Here is a 19,720-nt window from a genome sequence, read left to right as displayed (position 1 = left end):
CTACTCAATGTAATGCTTGCTTAGCATGTCTCCAATCTTCCATACAGTGTACATGTCCCAACCACCTCAGGCTTCTTTCTTTGATGACATTTTCTAACATGTCCTGCTCTATCTGTTCCTTTCCTCTCACATTTACTGTTTTCTTTCCATGAAATGTAAAATATCTTCCTCAGCCTTTTTTGATGGGCAGCCTCTAATCTTTTTTTGTTAGCCACTATCATTGGCCACTGGCATAGTTCAGTATTATCAAGTAGGGGTGTCATAAATATAAAGGGAAGGGTAACCACCTTTCTGTCCACAGTGCTATAAAATCCCTCCTGGCCAGAGGCAAAACCCTTTCACCTGTAAAGGGTTAAGAAGCTAAGATAACCTCGCTGGCACCTGACCAAAATGACCAATGAGGAGACAAAATACTTTCAAAGCTGGGGGGGGTGCAAAGAGTTCTCTCTGTCTGTGCGTTGTTTTTGCCGGGACCAGAGCAGGAATGCAGGTCAGAACTCCTGTAAAGTGTTAATAAGCAATCTAGTTAGATATGCTTTAGATTTCTTTTGTTTAACGGCTGGTAAAATAGCTGTGCTGAATAGAATGTATATTCCTGTTTTTGTGTCTTTTTGTAACTTAAGGTTTTGCCTAGAAGGATTCTCTGTGTTTTGAATCTGATTACCCTGTAAGATATTTACCATCCTGATTTTACAGAAGTGATTATTTTACTTTTTCTTTAATTAAAATTCTTCTTTTAAGAACCTGATTGTTTTTTCATTGTTCTTAAGATCCAAGGGTTTGGGTCTGTGTTCACCTGTACAAATTGGTGAGGATTTTTATCAAGCCTTCCCCAGGAAAGGGGGCATAGGGCTTGGGGGGATATTTTGGGGGAAGACGTCTCCAAGTGGGCTCTTTCCCTGTTCTTTGTTTAACACTCTTGGTGGTGGCAGGATAGGGTTCAAGGACAAGGCAAAGTTTTTACCTTGAGGAAGTTTTTAATCTAAGCTGGTAAGAATAAGTTTAGGGCATCTTTCATGGAGGTCCCCACATCTGTACCCTAGAGTTCAGAGTGGGGAAGGAACCTTGACAAGGGGTGATAATCCTTAAGCAGAGAACCTCTCACTGAAAATGCTAGTGACCATCATCTGTGCAAGAGCAGATTAACCAATCTTTTACCAATCCTAGTAAGTTGGGCTGCCACATTCTGCACCAACTGAAACTGCCAGGTGTCTGGGGTAGCCTCATGAAGAAAACTGTATGCATATACAACTGCAGGAAAGTTTGCATCCGATTGAAAGGGTTAATAGCTTCTGGCTGCCAAACCCACCAGGGAGTCACAACAATCCATCTGAATCTCTCTGTGGACTTTATAATGATTAGTTAGTTAATTTAGCCTTGCATCACCCCAGGGAGATAGGTAGGTGGGGTATACATAGTAATTTAACATTAATCATATATTCCCATTTCTCAAACATTTCGGATGTTTCTCACAAATTTGTATGCAAATCCAGTTATGAAGTGGGGTTTTTCAGCCCTCAAGAAACTAGCTAATTCCAAGTAGATGACATCGGAGAACTTGTTAACTTTTAGGGGGGACGCTGTGATGTATAGAAAGTAGCTGCTGAGATAAAGGCTGGATATGGGACTGAATCTTTGGTGGTCTTTCTCTCTACCAGACATGTTCTTTGGCTGCACTCCTGATATGACTTGTTTCCCACAGCTTGCAATTCCTGGTCCTTCTCTGGGCCAGGCAGTATTCAGGAGAGGCTGGAATTGCATTAGGTGAAGCCAAGGGCTTGGAAGAACTAGCATGGAAGCCAACCATGAGGAAACTGGGATGGTAGTATAGGTGGCAGGGAAGACGTGTGAGGCTGTAAGCCCAAATATGTGTGTGAGGTCCAGCTGCTAGATGGGGATGGAAGAGAAAAAGAGTGTGCTCAAGAGAGGAAGAAAAAAGGAGAAGGAGAAATCTGGGCCTCCTGCATGGATTGGAGAAGAGAGAAAGAAAGGAAGTTGTCATAAATATAAAGGGAAGGGTAACCACCTTTCTGTATACAGAACTATAAAATCCCTCCTGGCCAGAGGCAAAACCCTTTCACCCGTAAAGGGTTAAGAAGCTAAGATAACCTCACTGGCACCTGACCAAAATGACCAATGAGGAGAAAAGATATTTTCAAAGATGGAGTGTCGGGAGGAGGGGGGACAACAAAGGGTCTGTCTGTCTGTGTGATGCTTTTGCTGGTACCAGGTCAGGAATGCTCTTCAGAACTTCTGTTAAGTTAGTAAGTAATCTATCTAGAAATGCGTTAGATTTCCTTTTGTTAAATGGCTGGTAAAATAGGTTGTGCTGAATGGAATGTGTATTCCTGTTTTTGTGTCTTTTTGTAACTTAAGGTTTTGTTTAGAAGGATTCTCTATGTTTTGAATCTGATTACCCTGTAAGGTATTTACCATCCTGATTTTACAGAGGTGATTCTTTTACTTTTTCTTTAATTAAAATTCTTCTTTTAAGATCCTGATTGCTTTTTCATTGTTCTTAAGATCCAAGGGTTTGGGTCTGTGTTCACCTATGCAAATTGATGAGGATTTTTATCAAGCCTTCCCCAGAAAGGGGGTGTAGGGCTTGGGGGGATATTTTGGGGGAAGACGTCTCCAAGTGGGCTCTTTCCCTGTTCTTTGTTTAACACTCTTGGTGGTGGCAGGATAGGGTTCAAGGACAAGGCAAAGTTTGTACCGTGAGGAAGTTTTTAACCTAAGCTGGTAAGAATAAGCTTAGGAGGTCTTTCATGCAGGTCCCCACATCTGTACCCTAGAGTTCAGAGTGGGGAAGGAACCCAGAAGTACTAAAGACAAATTGTCTTCCATACCTTAGTACTGAATACTAAACATGTAGTTTCTGAGGAGCTAGTGAATAGGAGCAGCAAACAGAGGAGTTTTGCGAGGGACTTCTCCATGTGAAGGAGGAGTGACTATGTGACTCCTTGAGATGGGTTTATTGTCTGTTATTTTGTTGTGTGCTTGCTGTATGCCAGATTGACTGAAGTTTATAGTGTGGTCTGTTTGAGGGGGCCGTGCACTGAAAACATCTGCTCAATGTGCAGCGGCAGTCAAAAAAGCTAACAGAATGTCAGGAACCATTAGGAAAGGGATAGATAATAGGATGGAAAATATCATAATGCCACTATATAAATTCATGGTATGCCCACACCTTGAATACTGTGTGCAGTTCTGGTTGCTCCATCTTAAAAAAGATGTATTAGAATTGGAAAAGATACAGAGAAGGACAACAAAAATGTTAGAGGTATGAAACAGCTTCCATAGGAGAGATTAAAAAGAGTGGGACTGTTCATCTTGGAAAAGAAGTGACTAAGGGGAGACATGATAGAGGTTTATAAAATCACGAGTGGAGAAAGTGAATAATGAACTGTTATTTATCCCTTCACAAAAGGAGAACCAAAGAAGTTCATAGAGAGCAGGTTTAAAACAAACAAAAGGACATACTTCTTCACACCATGTACAGTCAACCAGTGGAACTCATTGCCAGGGAACGTTGTGAAGGCCAAAAGTATAACTGGGTTAAAAAAGAACTAGAGAAGTTCATGGAGGATAGGTTCATCAATGCCTTTTAGCCCAGATGTTCAGGGAAGCCTCTGACTGCCAGATGCTGGGACTGGACTACAGGGAATGGATCACTTGATAGTTGCACTGTTCTATTCATTTTCTATGAAGCATCTGGCATTGACAACTGTCAGAAGACAGGATACTGGATAGGTGGAACATTGGCCTGATCGAGTATCATAGAATCATAGAATATCAGGGTTGGAAGGGACCCCTGAAGGTTATCTAGTCCAACCCCCTGCTCAAAAGCAGGATCAATTCCCAGTTAAATCATCCCAGCCAGGGCTTTGTCAAGCCTTACCGTAAAAACCTCTAAGGAAGGAGATTCTACCACCTCCCTAGGTAACGCATTCCAGTGTTTCACCACCCTCTTAGTGAAAAAGTTTTTCCTAAAATCCAATCTAAACCTCCCCCACTGCAACTTGAGACCATTACTCCTCGTTCTGTCATCTGCTACCATTGAGAACAGTCTAGAGCCATCCTCTTTGGAACCCCCTTTCAGGTAGTTGAAAGCAGCTATCAAATCCCCCCTCATTCTTCTCTTCTGCAGGCTAAACAATCCCAGCTCCCTCAGCCTCTCCTCATAAGTCATGTGTTCTAGACCCCTAATCATTTTTGTTGCCCATCGCTGGACTCTCTCCAATTTATCCACATCCTTCTTGTAGTGTGGGGCCCAAAACTCGACACAGTACTCCAGATGAGGCCTCACCAATGTCGAATAGAGGGGAACGATCACGTCCCTCGATCTGCTCGCTATGCCCCTACTTATACATCCCAAAATGCCATTGGCCTTCTTGGCAACAAGGGCACACTGCTGACTCATATCCAGCTTCTCGTCCACTGTCACCCCTAGGTCCTTTTCCGCAGAACTGCTGCCTAGCCATTCGGTCCCTAGTCTGTAGCGGTGCATTGGATTCTTCCATCCTAAGTGCAGGACCCTGCACTTATCCTTATTGAACCTCATCAGATTTCTTTTGGCCCAATCCTCCAATTTGTCTAGGTCCTTCTGTATCCTATCCCTCCCCTCCAGCGTATCTACCACTCCTCCCAGTTTAGTATCATCCGCAAATTTGCTGAGAGTGCAATCCACACCATCCTCCAGATCATTTATGAAGATATTGAACAAAACCGGCCCCAGGACCGACCCTGTCCATTCTTATGTATGGCCATTCTTATGTTCTCCTACTGTGCCTAAAATTTCAGCAGATTTCCATTTAATATTTTAGTCTAGACAATTCATTTGAAAATACAGTATATATAAATCAATCACAAAAAACCCTGCAGTTGAACCAAATATCAAGTGTACAGGGTAACTTGGTTACCTCATACATAATGCCTGATTTCCTCCCATGCCTTTCTGACAATAACTGCTTTTTCTCTTAAAATGAAAAGCAAACAAACATAAAACCATACGCAATTGTTATTTCTGTTTGTAAGATACTCCCTTATTGTCCTTACTTTGAAGAAGCCCTCCTTTTTTGAACTCCTGCCCATTGGCTCAAATAACTATCAACATTCAATTGTGAGTGGACATTCAGTCACACAAAATGTGGTTGCCATATTGATGTGCTTTCCCTCCTTCCCTTTCTCTAATAAAGGCTTTTATCAAAATGTACAAGATTGATGGATTGAGTCTGGTTGTGGGAATGTGTATGTAAATGTATTTCCTACTGTTTAAGCCCTCCTGGGGAAGCACACTTAAGAAAGTAGTTTCATTAGGCCGTGTTTGAACTCTGAACAATGATGCTGAGAATCCCTAATTGACAGAGAGAGCATGGCTAATGTGAACTTTCAGGTTGAAACCCTTTTACTGTACTGGAGGGTCATCCTTTATATTAAGATTGAGCTAAATTAGTAGAGTAGTGTGTGGAAATATTTGGCTTGAGGATAAACTAAGGAGCTCATTTTCTTATAATATTTCTTCCTCAAGCAACCACCTATTCTTTTTAAATTAATAAAGATTATCAAATGTAAATCAAGGGATTTTTAAAATTCTTACTGTGACATGAAAAATCCAGCAGAAAACAGAACTTGGAAGTCATAGGTACTGCTGGGTAACCTTTTCATAAACATTTAAACCATTAGTTAACTTCTCTAGCTTAGGCCTCTGTTGATATATCATCTTTCTCTAATACAGTGACACAATCTAGAGCTACCCTAGCTCAGAGTTTGCCCTTGTTTTCATTATGAACCTTGTTTTTCAGGGGCTTCTAACAACCATAAAATATTCTTCTTGACAGAAACTTGGCAGTAAATTTTGAGCTTGAGAGAAAACCCATAATTTGTTTGTCTTTTGCTATATTTGATTTAACTTGGTTTGATCATTGTTGATTTGTAGAAGGGCAAACAAGAAAAAGAAGAATTAAAAAAGCTTTGCCAGGTCAGATAGACCTCAATCCTATTTCCCAGAAGTCACTGGAAGTTTTGTCACTGGCTTCAGTGAAAGCAGCTATTGACCCTATTTTTATTTGGACTCCCATAGTTTAAAAACAGCATCATGTGAAAAGGTAACAATAGGTAAAGTATATTTGTTCATTATGGCTGAGATTTTCATAGGAGCCTGCTTAAAAGGGAGTTGAGTGCCTAACTTCCTCAGGCAACGTCCCAGTCTGTACAGACTATTTGATTTTGGGCGCTTAACTGCTGTTCCTTAAGATTTTAGCAGGAATATACTCTATACTATGCTTGTAGTATAGTATTCATGTATTCTGGTTAAGCATAGAACGTGGTGTGTATAGACATTAAAGATTATAGTTTTTCAACATTGTGGAGGAATGGATCCTCTGCAGCCTTTCAACTTAATTGCTTGAGGATTTTGGGGTCTCTTCAGGATTTGGAGACCATACCCCACTATTCTTCATAGCCTACTTATGCTCTGTTCCCCTTAGAGAGAAGCATACATTGAAAATGTATGAGGTGAACTTGTAGAGAAACACTTGTGGAATGACAGTGAGAAAAATCAAGAGATAGTACTTTTGGGTAGAGTGCTGACTGGAAAGAGACTTGGATCTGTGAGCAGAAAAACTGTCTCCTGCTGTTTGATTCCTACTCTGTTCAGGAAAGCAAGACTTCATGTACATTCTTTGTATGTAAATAGGATTGCTTCAAATAAATACCTGATTCCATTTTAATCAATTTCTCCTTCTAATGGAAACAACCCACAAGTACTCCAGAGTTGGCTAACCAGTTGTGCCAAAAGGGTAACAGTATATCAGTCATTAATTAATGCCTCACTTGAAGGTATTCAGATACCACAGTCTGGGTATGATATACACATCTCAATAGAATAGAATATATTGTGGAAATAGCTAATAATTATAATACCTCACTGTTGAAAGGTCATTTTGATACAAATCTGCTCTTATAGAAGACCATTAAAATGTATAGCATTCTGTGAGAGGAAACTAAACAAGAGTTTTTTCACCGAGTGAAATATTTTTTTTTCTCAATGGTACAGACTGTTAATGGGTAAACCAGAAAAAGATTGGAGTGTGGTTTGGATAAGAACATTGTGAAAATGAGATGCATCTCCTAGGAGGCTATTCCAGTGGCAAACATTGTACAATCAAACTTTAAAACAAAAAAATTGGAAGCCGATCTGAACCACATGACTGGAAATCTTTCCAGAGCACACTTTCTTTTGAGACTTTCACTACTTTTAGCTTCCTGTTGGGGTGGAAATGTTGTAAAAAAAATTTCTTTTGCTATTCTAGCAACTCCAGTTCTGGCCAAATCTCAGAGTGGAAAAATATAACATGGGGAAAAATACACGGAAACAATTTATAACCTCCAAAATGATTTGGTTTGGTTTCCACTGAAAAGAACATAGGATAATTCATAGGTTTGCTTATTTTTTCCAAACTGATTTGTCCATGCCAAGTTTCTTCTGCTCTTCTTCTACTGGCATTATTAGGAACTGAACTTGCATATCAATGAGATGATTAACCTCCTCCCCCATTCCTAACCCTGAACTTATTTATTTACAGTTTGAATATTACGATAATGATACTAACTAACATTGTATTGTCTTTGATAATATACTGGTTGATTTTGGGAATTAGTATGGAAAGCTTGCTATACATTTTTACATAACAAATAGTTGGTAAAGAAGCATATAATGTATCTGATAGCCTGACACTTTTCCCTGACTCATTTCTGCTGGGTACTATACTTAGCCATGAAATGCACTTACAGTATTCTCAGTAATAAAGAGCCTGCTGTTAGGATAGAGAAATTTCTGAGCAAAGACCAGTAATGGTGCTCTCCACTAGTCAGAATGGACAATTGAACATATTTTGTCTTAATATACAAAGATTTGTGATATACAAGTTTTATCTGCAGGAAGCAAAGAATTATATATTTTCATGTAGTATTCTTAATTTCAAGATTTCACACATCATAAACCCACTCAAGATTTTAATGTTTAATGCTTAGTCATTTCATTGAAGTTATTCATTGCATCTCAAAATACTGTTGGTGTACAAGGCAATAAATGTTTCCCATGACAATGGGCAATTATTCTCTTCGTGGGCAGGCCATTTGTCCACTTGTAAGCCATACAGTCCTGTTTTGGTAAGATTTTTCCTTGTCCAGTACCAGACATGGTTTTATCTGGTATCAGAGCACTCTGTTTTGCCCCCACTGCCCTGATTTCACATACATGGTGTGTGTGCGACATCATGGCAGCGGGGGGGGGAGGGGGGGACATGCTCTGCAAAATGGCGTCCTCTGTGCAGCATGGCCTCACATGTACTGTGTGTGCAAGGTCAATGCCAGTGAGGTGGGATTGAGGTTGGTGTCATGCTGTTCTGGCAGTACCTGCCATGTCTGGTATTCTGGGGGTGCATTAATGACCACCTGATCACTGTGTAGTCTCCCAGACATTACTCTTGGGGATATTATTGGTTTATATGTTTTAATAAATAATAATTCTGCTCTATTTCATTAACTTGCATAGTGTTTAGGGTATTTGTTTGAATGCATCATATTGCACTGGTAAGGGCAAAATATGGATGACCTAAATGGTCTTTTTCATGGAAAAGGTCAATTTCTATGATAATTTTTTCAGAACCTAATTTAGAGCTTTATATTTTAAATGAAAGGAGAGCATGAAGGAACAGAGCATATGTAATGGACAGAACAATCTTTGGCTTTCCTGGAATTGTTGCTTGCTGCAATGAAAAAATAAAAATATTTTCTTAACGGGTATATAGAAATAAATTTTGAAATGTGTAGTTTCAGCTGTGATTTCCATTGACTTTACTGGGAGACTAATGGGTAAAACCCTGCTCAACTCTGGGAAGACTGAACCATATTCTTTGCTGATTTTACACCCAATGTAATCTCACCGATTTTAGTGGAAGTACATGTGGTAGAAATCAGTGCCAATTTAGGCATATCTGGGCTTACACCTTAATATGCTACAAAATCCGGTCTTCTAAAATAAAAATAAAGTATGCATGTTCAAATAGGATATTATAAATGAGCACCAGGTTTTTCTGATTATACTAAAACATTTGAGTAAAATCTTTGATTTTCTCTTTTGCCATTTTTGTATCTGTTCTTAATCCTTCTACACAGGACTTAAGTTTGGTGTTTTTAGGCCTACTACACTTGAGTGCTTTTCATGATAATTTTGGAGTCTTCAAGGCTATATATACACAAGTAGTTGAGGCTCCGTCAATAATAACTTCTGGTTTCAGGTGTTCAAAAGTTGACTGTAAAAAATTCTTTCAAGTTTAAAAGGAAATAAAATTCTTTTTACAAGTACAAAAGGTCATATAGCTAAATATCCTGGGTTGTTTTGGTTTTACCCTGAAAATGGGCAAATATAGGCTGTAAAAGCAGTATTATCTTGTATTATTTTGTGTATGTGTTCTGGCTACTTCAGGATTGCCTGTATAATCACCACAAATGATACCTTTAGTATGAGTATGAATATTCAAAGTGCAGGAGGGATTTTTTGAGCTGTGAGAAGTCAGAGGTATACTTATAAAAGCATGAGGATGACACTCTGCTCTAGAACACTCCACAGGGGTCTTACATTCAAAAGTTTGTGTGCGTGTGTAAACTATTGGTTTTGGTGGAGCTAGGAAGAAGACCCAACAGCTCTGCCTCTTGGTTCTTCTTCAGGCTGCATCTTCTGGGGAGTATTCATAAACCAAAGCCAGGGTTCGGTGCCTAGAATTTTAAAACCACACTTTGGCCAAAAGTATCAAACCTCAGCGTTTAATGTTAGATACCATACCTAAATCTATGTTTAGGCATCTAAATGAAAGTGGACTGGTTTTCTGAGGTGCTGAGTAGCTGCAGCTACCTTTGGAGCCCTTTGGAACTACAGGTGCTTAGAGCCTTTGAAAACAAGGCCAGTTTTATTTGAACGTTTACATCCGCATTGAGGTGTCTAAGTGTAAGCAACTAAACTGGAAAAATTTGACCAGAATCTAGATATAGAGCACAGCAGTTATATAGATGACACAAATAATGATTGTTTTGAAAATTATACTTTATTATGCCTTTAGTTCATGTACTAAGGAGTCTTAAGTCATGGAATTGAGAATCATGGAATACATTTCCCTTTCATATAGAAATTCTCTTTTGACCTGTGTCTAAACAGGGATTTACAAGATAGATCATATCGCTACAAGGGAGTCTTGCCATTTATTAAGGAAAATAACAATTAATTTCTAGAGAGTCCTAAATATATATTTATATGGTATGGGTGAAATTCTCCACTGGTCACTGATGGCATAACTCTGCTCCCATTGAAGCCCCATCAGGAGGGTGCAAATGTAATGCTTTAGAAAATTCCACCCTACATGGTTACTCAGGAAATAATTTATGTATAATACAGTGGGTGCTCTTATGAAAATTCCTTTTTCCCTTTAAAATATTTACCGTTTTAGCTGTATTCCCATTTGTAGGAATACCAGAAATATTGGAAATATTGTATTTAATGATAATAAATTAAAAGGAAACATTTTAGGTAATTTAAAACTTAACTACTTTACATGAACATAGAATCATAGAAATGTAGGGCTGGAAGGGAGCTCAAGAGGTTTGATCCAGCCTTCTGTGCTATGGCAGGACCAGGTAGACCTAGACCACCTCTGACAGGTGTTTGTCCATCCTATTTTTAAAAACCTCCAATGATGGGGATTACACTAACTTTCTTAGAAGGTTATTCCAGATCTTAACTACCCTTATAGTTGGAAAGTTTTTTCTAATATCTAAGCTGGCTGCAGATTAAGCCCATTACTTCTTGTCTTACCATCAGTGGACACGGAGAACAATTAATCACCGTCTTCTTTATAACAACCTTTTACATATTGTGGCAAATTGCTGGCATGATTATGATGGGTCCTGCACTTTCTCTTCGGGGGGGAGAGGGGGGGGGGGGGAGAGGGGATTCAGGGCACAGTTTCCTGCCCCTGAACTAGGCTATCTACTGTCCCACTAGTAACCCAGAGAAGGGTAGTGGAGAGGGAGGGACCCAGGCCCGCCCTCTACTCCGGGTCCCAGCCCAGGGGCCCTAGGGATGGTGGCAAACCACTTGAACTAGTGCTTCCTTCCCCTGGGCTACTTCCCTCTCCTGCTCTTCAGCTTGTGGGGCTTCCTGCCCCCTCTCTGCACAAGCCGGGTGTCTCTTTACCTAGGGTCTTGGTCTCCTAGCCAGCCATGGCACTTCTCCAAACTGCTCTCTGCTTCTGCTCCAACTCCTTCCCCTGGCTGATTGAAGCAGGGGGTTTTTATCAGGTGACTGGATTCCGGTGCTTTTAATTAATCTATAGAAACCTTTCTTCCTTCTACAGGGAATAAGGCTTCTTCTCATCCTGGGACTTACATCTCTTTCCTATATCACTCTCCTGCTGCCTTCTGGCCATGCTGTATCACTATATTTGAAGACTGTTATCAGGTCACCTGCTGAGTCTTCTTTTCTTATGACTTACTGTGTTCAGTTTATTTACCCTTTCCTCTTAAATCAGATTTTCTAAACCTTTTATCATTTTTATTGCTCTCCTCTGGACTCACTCCAATTTGTCTACATCTTTCCTAAAATGTGGCACTCAGAACTGGACACAGTACTTCAGCTGAGACCTCACTAGTGCCAAATGGAGGAGGACTGTTACCTCCTGGGTCTTATTTACAACACCCCTGTTAAGATACCCCAAAATGACATTAGCCTTTTTCGCAGCTGTGTCGCATTGTTTCAGCAGTACTATCATCTCGCCAGTTTTTCCCCATTTTGTAGTTGTACATTTGATTTTTCCTTCCTAAGTGAAATGCTTTGCATTTATCTTTATTGAATTTCATCTTGTTGAATTCAGACCAATTCTCCAATTTGTCAAGGTCATTTTGAATTCTAATCCTGCTCTCCAAGGTGCTTGCAATTCCCCTCCTCCCCCAGCTTGGTGTCATCTGCAGATTTTATAAGCATACTCTCCACTCCATTATCCAAGTCATTAATTAAAATATTGAACAGTACTGGACCCAGAACTGACCCCTGCAGGACCTCACTAGATACATCCTCCCAGTTTGTCAGCGAACCATTGAAAACTATTCTTTGAATATGATCTTTCAACCAGTTGTGTACCCACCTTACAGTAATTTAATCTAGACCACATTTCCCTAGTTTGTTTATAAGAATGTCACTGGGAACTGAGTGGAAAATCTTACTAAAATCAAGGTATATCACGTCTACTGCTTCCCCCCGTCCACTAGACTAGTAACCCTGTCAAAGAAGGAAATTAGGTTCATTTGGCATGACTGTTCTTGACAAATCCATGTTGGTTATTCCTTATAATCCTATTATCCTCCAGATTCTCTACAAATTGCTCAATAATTTGTTCCAGTATCTTTCCAGGTATTGAAGTCAGGCTGACTGGTCTATGATTCCCCAGGTTGTCTTTGTTCCCCTTTTTAAAGACAGGTACTATGTTTGCTCTTCTCCAATCTTTTGGGACGTCACCCATCCTCCAGGAATTCTCAAAGATAGTTGATAAAGGTTGTGGGAATGCTTCAACTAGTTCCTTAAGTACCCTAGGATGAATTTCATTGGGTCCCACTGACTTGAATACATCTAACTTATCTAAATCTTCTTTAACCTGTTCTTTCACTATTTTGGCTTGCATTCCTTCCCTCTTGTTGTTAACAATAATTGTGTTGAGTATCTGGTCACCATTGACCTTTTTAGTGAAGACTGAAGCAAAATATACATTAAACACCCCAGCTTTATTGATGTAATCAGTTATTAGCTCTCCTTCTTCACCAAGTAGAGGACCTATATCTACATCTTTCTCTGTTAAAAGAAACTCTTCTTGTTGTCTTTTGTGTGCCTTGCTAAGTGTAACTCATTTTATACCTTTGCCTTTCTGATTTTATTCCTATGTGCTTGACCTGCTATTTTGTACTCCATAGCAATTTGTCCATGTTTCCACTTTTTGGTGTCTTCTTTTTGTTTTTCAGGTCATTAAAGCGCTGTTGCTGGAGCCATATTGGTCTTTTACTATTCTTCCTATGATAGATGACCATGGCTTTGAAGAAGTCCTTTCATAGTAGGGTCTAATCCTGTTTTCAGTGAAATCAAGCAAAACTCCTATTGATTTGAATGACAGCAGGCTCAGACCTTTAAATAATAAATATTTAGAATATGTAAACTTCTAGATACTTTCATGAGATTTCAGAGTGGTAGCCATGTTCGTCTGTATCAGCAAAAAATATGAGGAGTACTTGTGGCACCGAAGAGACTAACAAATTTATTTGCGCATATGCTTTCATGGGCTAAAACCCACTTCGTCGGATGCATGCAGTGGATACATACAGAGAACATGAAAAAATGGGTGTTGCCATACCCACTATAATGAGAGTGATCAGTTAAGGTGAGATATTATCAGCAGGAGAAAAAAAAAAACCTTTTGTACTGATAATCAGGATGGCCCATTTCAACAGTTGACAAGAAGGTGTGAATAACAGTAGGGGAAAAATAAGCATGGGGTAGTTTTACTTTGTGTAATGACCCATCCACTCCCAGTCTTTATTCAAGCCTAATTTAATGGTGACCAGTTTGCAAATTAATTCCAATTCAGCAGTTTCCCGCTGGAGTCTGTTTTCGAAGGGTTTTTTTGTTGTAGTATTGCCATTCACATATTTAGTAGTCCTGTTGCTTTAAGGGCAGTTTAACTCTGACTTTAACCATGGGTCCAACATTAGTATCTCCACAATGTACATGTTAAACAGAGCTTAGCTGGACTTTCAAATTCCAGTTAAGTCTGTAAGGTTGTCAGTTATATCCGAATTTCCCACCCCCCAAATCCCCCCAGTTTTTCTTATTTGTAATCTGAGCAGATATGATTGGGAATCATTGAGGATCTTAAATGTGACCAGAAATACAAGAAGAACTGATTAAGACTTTTTTTCAGAGAACCTCAGAATAATGGGGGATCTTATACACTATATGGACTATGTATAGACGGAGTTAAGGAAAGATTTTCATATTTTCCCCCTGAATTTTGTCCCATTGGGATCTTAAAACCAAGCCTTTGTTAAGGCTTATTTCAGTGCCATTTTTATGTATACATAAAGAGGTTTATTTTAATTTGAAGACGTTTGCAGGGCTAAGGGATTGATACTGAAGAGTGTACATACATTTCAAGCTTTCTGTTTTTCATGCAGTGCTTATTGTATATTAGGGAGTCGCACATTTCATAGCTTGTGCGGGCTGAGCTTGTTGCACATGCAAGATGCTCCTTGCATTCCTCCGTTCCACTATATGAGCTTCCTGTGTGCCAGCTTCCGATCCCCTCCTTTTCAAGGTCTCCCTGCCAGTCCCCACAATCTTTTATCTTCCAGATTCTTTGTGTATCCCTCCCCACCTCCCATAACAAGTTCTCCCATTCTTTCCCTAAAGCAGCTGCATTGTATGTACCTCCTTTTCATTTCTCCCCATGTCCTCTATTCCCCTCCATGACAAGAACTCTGTCTTCCCCATTCCTTCCTTCTGCCATACCAGCATCTCCCATTGCCCCCCAATGCCAGGAGTGGTATGTGCCCTCTTCCCCTTTTCTTCCATGGCCCCCATTCCATCCTTTTCCCCATACCAGTATCCTCCAATCCCCTCACCAGGGGTTCTATTCCCACCCCCCAAACAATTCCACTGCATACCAGGGTACCCCACTCTCCACCCCATCACAGGGGCTACTTACAATCCTATATCCCCCATATCAGGACCCTCCATTCTTCTCCCCTACCTGGGATTCTGTGTGCTCCCTTTTCTCCCTCCATCTGTTGCAGCATCCCCTATTCTCCCCCCTTTATATCAGGCTCCCCCATTTTCCCCGCACATTCCATGGGCTGTAGGGCCCCTATGCTCTTCTTTCCCTTTTCTTCCACCATTATTCTTCCTTCTGTCTCAGAGAGAAGTCTTTCAACATGCCAATATGTTATACTATTGGAAGGATAAGCAGAGATGAACAGTGGAATTGTTTTGTTGAAAGGCATAATGGATACTATCTACCAGTTCTGTGATCCATAGACAATTGCAGTAGTGCTAGAGGCTTTTGCTGCTCTAAAGAGATGTCTGGGGCTCCATTTGTCTCCAATTTTTGGTTTTCTGATTTCACTAAAATCAGTAGAGTTTTGACCATTGATGCCTACATCATTCTCTGAAATTTTGGAATTGATGGGATGCATTGTTCAAAAGTTATCATGTTACAGATAGAGAAATGCCATTGAGTAAAGTGTAAGGGCTTTGGAAGCTCAGCTAATAGCCCCACTGAGAGTTAAACCCGATCACCTTGCAAAACCATGAATAAGCTTTGTGTAGGGTAGTTAGTTCTGTGGGATCTGTATGTGTGCATCCCATATGCAATATGATTTGGTCAGTGGATCAGAGTGATATCAGACTCACTAGTCATACTCTACCCTGTCACCTGATGTGAACTATCCCAAACTTCTCTGAGCTGTTTCAATAGCACACATTGAGCCCCCCACAGAGCAATGGTTTGAGGTACAAGGCAGATACAGGCGAGGTGTCTCAGGGGCCTGTACCATGGATTACAGAACCACATGGGTTCTGTTGTCTATTGAACCCTACACTTGCAGTTAGATGCAGGAGGCAGGAGTTGGTCTTGAATAAGAAAATAAAGATAAAATAAAAATTTTCACATATAGTAACATGACATTTATGGTACAAGGAAAATGTTATAAGGCCAAAAGACTTAGGTATATTCTACAATTTACAGAACCTAGATAAATGGGAAAATATTTATATAGCACATAGTCATGTATTATCACTCATTTTTATTGACAATAGCATTAATCCTTTGGAACAACTGTTCAAAAGTATGAGTATCTCTCAGTTTATCTAAGAAGTCAACTCTGGTATAAAAATTACATTTATATTGTATGAAAATATTTTAAAAGTTTGTTATGTATCAAAATACAGTCCATTAATTCCATGTTTTGAGATAACAATACAATAGCAATAATTTTGCCTGCATTAATTCATGAATGTTAATTTTTTCTATGAATTTTATGCAAAGTTAATATCAATCAATTCTGAGTATTTTGTACCTTTTATTTTTCTTAATGATTTATAATCTCTTGACAGGTGTTTCAACATTCTGAAGCTTATTACAATAAAGTGAGATATAGAATTGCACTGTTTAGATGTTTTGTTATAGCTATTAGAGAAAAATCATTATTTTGATCTGAAAAAGGCAAGAAGGTCTTTCCAACAAGACAAACCCATTATTAGGTCAATACTGACAAAGCTGATGCAAGTTACACTTACTGTCGTCAGCGTCCAGAAAGTTTCAAATGTGTATACATTAAGTTGTCGCATCTTTTTGTGATATTTGTAGGTATTTTCATAAGAATTTCAAAGAACTGTTAATGGTATTGAATCAGTCTTTATATGTTACATATATTGAATATGTATATACACACACACACACACACAAACATGCAGTTTTCCCCATTCCATGTATTCCATTGTTTTAGAGTCTCAACTTTCTCTTGAAAACATTGTAGCCAGTGTTACAGACAAAGGTTATGAATCAGGCAGGATAACCACAATTTTTTAAAGGTTTATTATATCTGTGTCTGTCCTTTCTTTCGCTTTTCCTTTACTTGCACTATCTTGTCTGTCTGATTCTCACAGGAGACATGGATTACAACTGGGTGGACCATACGTCTTGGCATAGCAGTGAGGCATCCCCAATGTCTTTGGTGAGACATGTGGAGCCTTACCATTCAGTTTACTTTATCATTTCACTTTTCCTTTGTTTTATTTACACCTTTGCACGTTTTCTTTTTTGTATCCCTTTTTTTTTATCCCACACTTATAGGGGACAGTCAAAGGGGAAAAAGAAAAACTAGTGAGCAGGCAGTTTTGTCGGATTCTAACACCTTATCTGAGAGACACAAGAAAATGGTGTGCTTTGGTGGCCACTCTTTGGAAGAGGACTTGGAATGGTCTGAGCCTCAAGTTAAAGACTCTGGGGTAGATACGTGTAGTAGCACTACTCTAAATGAAGAGCATAGCCATAGCGAGAAGGTACTGAGATTGTGGAGCCTGCATTTTAAACTTCTCATTTGGTCTTCGTTTGCTCTGTGTCACTCATTAAAACAGTGCGTTTAATAAAAAGACAGGGAGTTTTTAGAGACAATGTAGCATTTCTTAAGGTGCAGAAAAGAAAAACACAACCAAAAATTCCTGCTTGCTTTGTCACTTTACTATTTGGTAGCACAAGAAAAAAATATTCAGGCACAAAGGAATGTTTGGTCTCATGGTCGCATGATAGTACTTGGTGATGTTACCTTCAATTATAAAGTTATTAACAATGAGGATTCTGTTGGATTGGCTTATATGATTTCCTGCCTATGTGCTCCTGGGGCTAAAATAAAATTAATAGTTTAAATTCCAGGTAAAAAAGGGAGAAAAATTGGTCCATTTGCACAGAAAAGTTGTTTTTCTTTTTTCCCTTTCACTGTCATGTTTGTTCTTTTGTTTTGTTGTCATGCCATTTTTGTGGAGTATTGTGTAGTATTAGAATCTTTGCCATCTGCTTTGATATTTGTTAGTATTGCCTTTCGTTTGGTGGGGATTGTGATAAATCTTTTTAGAGTTATTAGATGTAACGGGAGAGGAGATGTCCTTTGCCAGTTAATTTTGCATGGAGAGGAGCATGAAACTAGTGTATAGTTGTGAAAAAGTACTATGATTACACCAAATAAATGATAAGTTTATTTAGAGTTTTATTCAGCATGTTATAATAATATAAAGTAATAATATGTATGAGTGTGTCTATGTGTGTGTGTGTGTACACACACACAGACACACACACACTGTAGTGGGATGATGGAATATTCAAACGTAGCTGTTCTGAATATGTTTAATATGTATGAACTATTATAAACGATAATGTTATGTCAATAAATACATCAGAATGGGGAGTTACTACTTTATAACTTTACATTTAATTTGTCCTTTTGATAATTTTGGAGCACTGAGAGAATGTAAATGTGTCCGAAAGGCTTTACATATTCACAGAGAGGAAAACTGAGATGGTTAGAATGGTGGAAGAGAGAATAAGTTTGAGTCTCAATATTATCAGGTTTCAGTTTTGATTTCTACAGTAGAACTTCAGAGTTATGAACACCAGAGTTAGGAACTGACCGGTCAACCACAGACCTAATTTGGAACTGGAAGTATGCAATCAAACAGAAGCAGAGACACTGAAAAAAAAATCAAATACAGTACAGTACTGTGTTAAACGGGAATTACTAAAAAAAATAAAGGGAAAATTTAAAAATTTTTTGACAAGGCAAGGAAACTGTTTCTGTGCTTGTTTCATTTAAATTAAGATGGTTAAAAGCAGAATTTTCTTCTGCATAGTAAAGTTTCAAAGCTGTATTAAATTAATGTTCAAAGCTGTAAACTATTGAAAGTACAACTATAACGTTTTATTCAGAGTTATGAACATTTCAGAGTTATGAGCAACCTCATTCCCAAGGAGTTTGTAACTCTGAGGTTCTGCTGTACTTTCTATTCAGCATCAGGATTATTGTGTTAGACTTCAACATCCATTTTTGTTTCAACTCAAATGTAATGATCACATATATCATGTATATCTAAATATCTGTACTTTTCTACCGTGTACAAAAGAGACAAGGTGGGTGAAGTAATATCTTCCACTTCTGTTAGTGGAAGGGACAAGCTTCACACAACTCTTCTTCAGGTCTGGAGAATGAAACTAGAGTTTCCAAGCTAAATCCAAGGTGGGACAGATTGTTAAGTATAAGGGTTCAGACAAGTTGTAGGAGACCACTTAAAATGAAATGGGCAATTAGCATCTCTGCACTTGTAGGACAAGGGAGGGTTAGTAGGCATCAGGATGTGTTGCAAATTGTTGTAATGGGCCATAAAACCAGTGTCTCTGTTAAGTCCATGGTTTTTAGTGTCCAGCAGAGTTATGAATTTAAGTTTCCAGGCTTGCCTTTTGAAGGTGTTATGCAGGTTTCCATGGAGGATGAGGACTGAGAGGTCATATGTAGAATGATTACTTAGTGAAAAGTATTGACCCACTGGTGGTAGGGGGTTTTTCTCTTTTATTATTTTCCTGTTTGAGTTCATTTGATAGTGTAGTGATTGTCTGGTTTTGTTACCCAGGATTTTCAGAACCCAAAACAGTGGTAACTTTACTGTTTCTCTCCAGAGGATGTCAGGAATAAATCAATGTGGGCACAGATCATCCATCTGATAAATAATTGGCACAATGGAGTACTTTCACCTAATCTTTTATAGCTAACTTCAGACAAAGCACATAACCTACAGTGACTCCTAGTAGGTCACCTATTTTCCTAATTTCAGCAAAACTACTCATTATCTCTTATCATTTGTAGTCATAACAACAATGTGTCAAGACACTTAAAACCAATGTCGCTATTCACTGACTCTCTTCCATACTTATAATCTGTTAACTTTCTGTCCCATCCTCCCATTGTGATAGCAAAGCTGCAAACATGCAGCTGTGTGGCCTTGCCTCTCAGGGCCTAAGATTTTTCTAGCTATGTGATGTTTGGTTTTCAGCTGGTAGTAGATGAATATACAGAATTGCTC

At 39.0% G+C, this 19,720-nt stretch overlaps 1 protein-coding gene across 37 annotated transcripts in view; it reads left to right on the top strand.

The window, feature by feature from the left end:
• Positions 1 to 19,720, top strand: part of RIMS2 (regulating synaptic membrane exocytosis 2) — a 740,891-nt gene that overhangs the window by 388,885 nt on the left and 332,286 nt on the right. For 27 of the 37 annotated variants that reach the window (XM_077808893.1, XM_077808887.1, XM_077808874.1 and 24 more), the window contains one exon: positions 16,760 to 16,827. In XM_077808893.1, coding sequence (XP_077665019.1) covers positions 16,760 to 16,827 — 68 coding nt within the window. Of the gene's footprint in view, positions 1 to 16,759; positions 16,828 to 16,946; positions 17,156 to 19,720 lie in introns of all 37 variants that reach the window. The other 10 variants (XM_077808869.1, XM_077808868.1, XM_077808888.1 and 7 more) reach the window with 1 other exon arrangement.

The sequence above is a fragment of the Eretmochelys imbricata genome, chromosome 2 (assembly GCF_965152235.1).
Source record: "Eretmochelys imbricata isolate rEreImb1 chromosome 2, rEreImb1.hap1, whole genome shotgun sequence".
NCBI classification, from domain to species: domain Eukaryota; kingdom Metazoa; phylum Chordata; order Testudines; family Cheloniidae; genus Eretmochelys; species Eretmochelys imbricata.
Note: the sequence above shows the minus strand (reverse complement) of the source record. Positions and strands in the feature narration are given on the sequence as shown.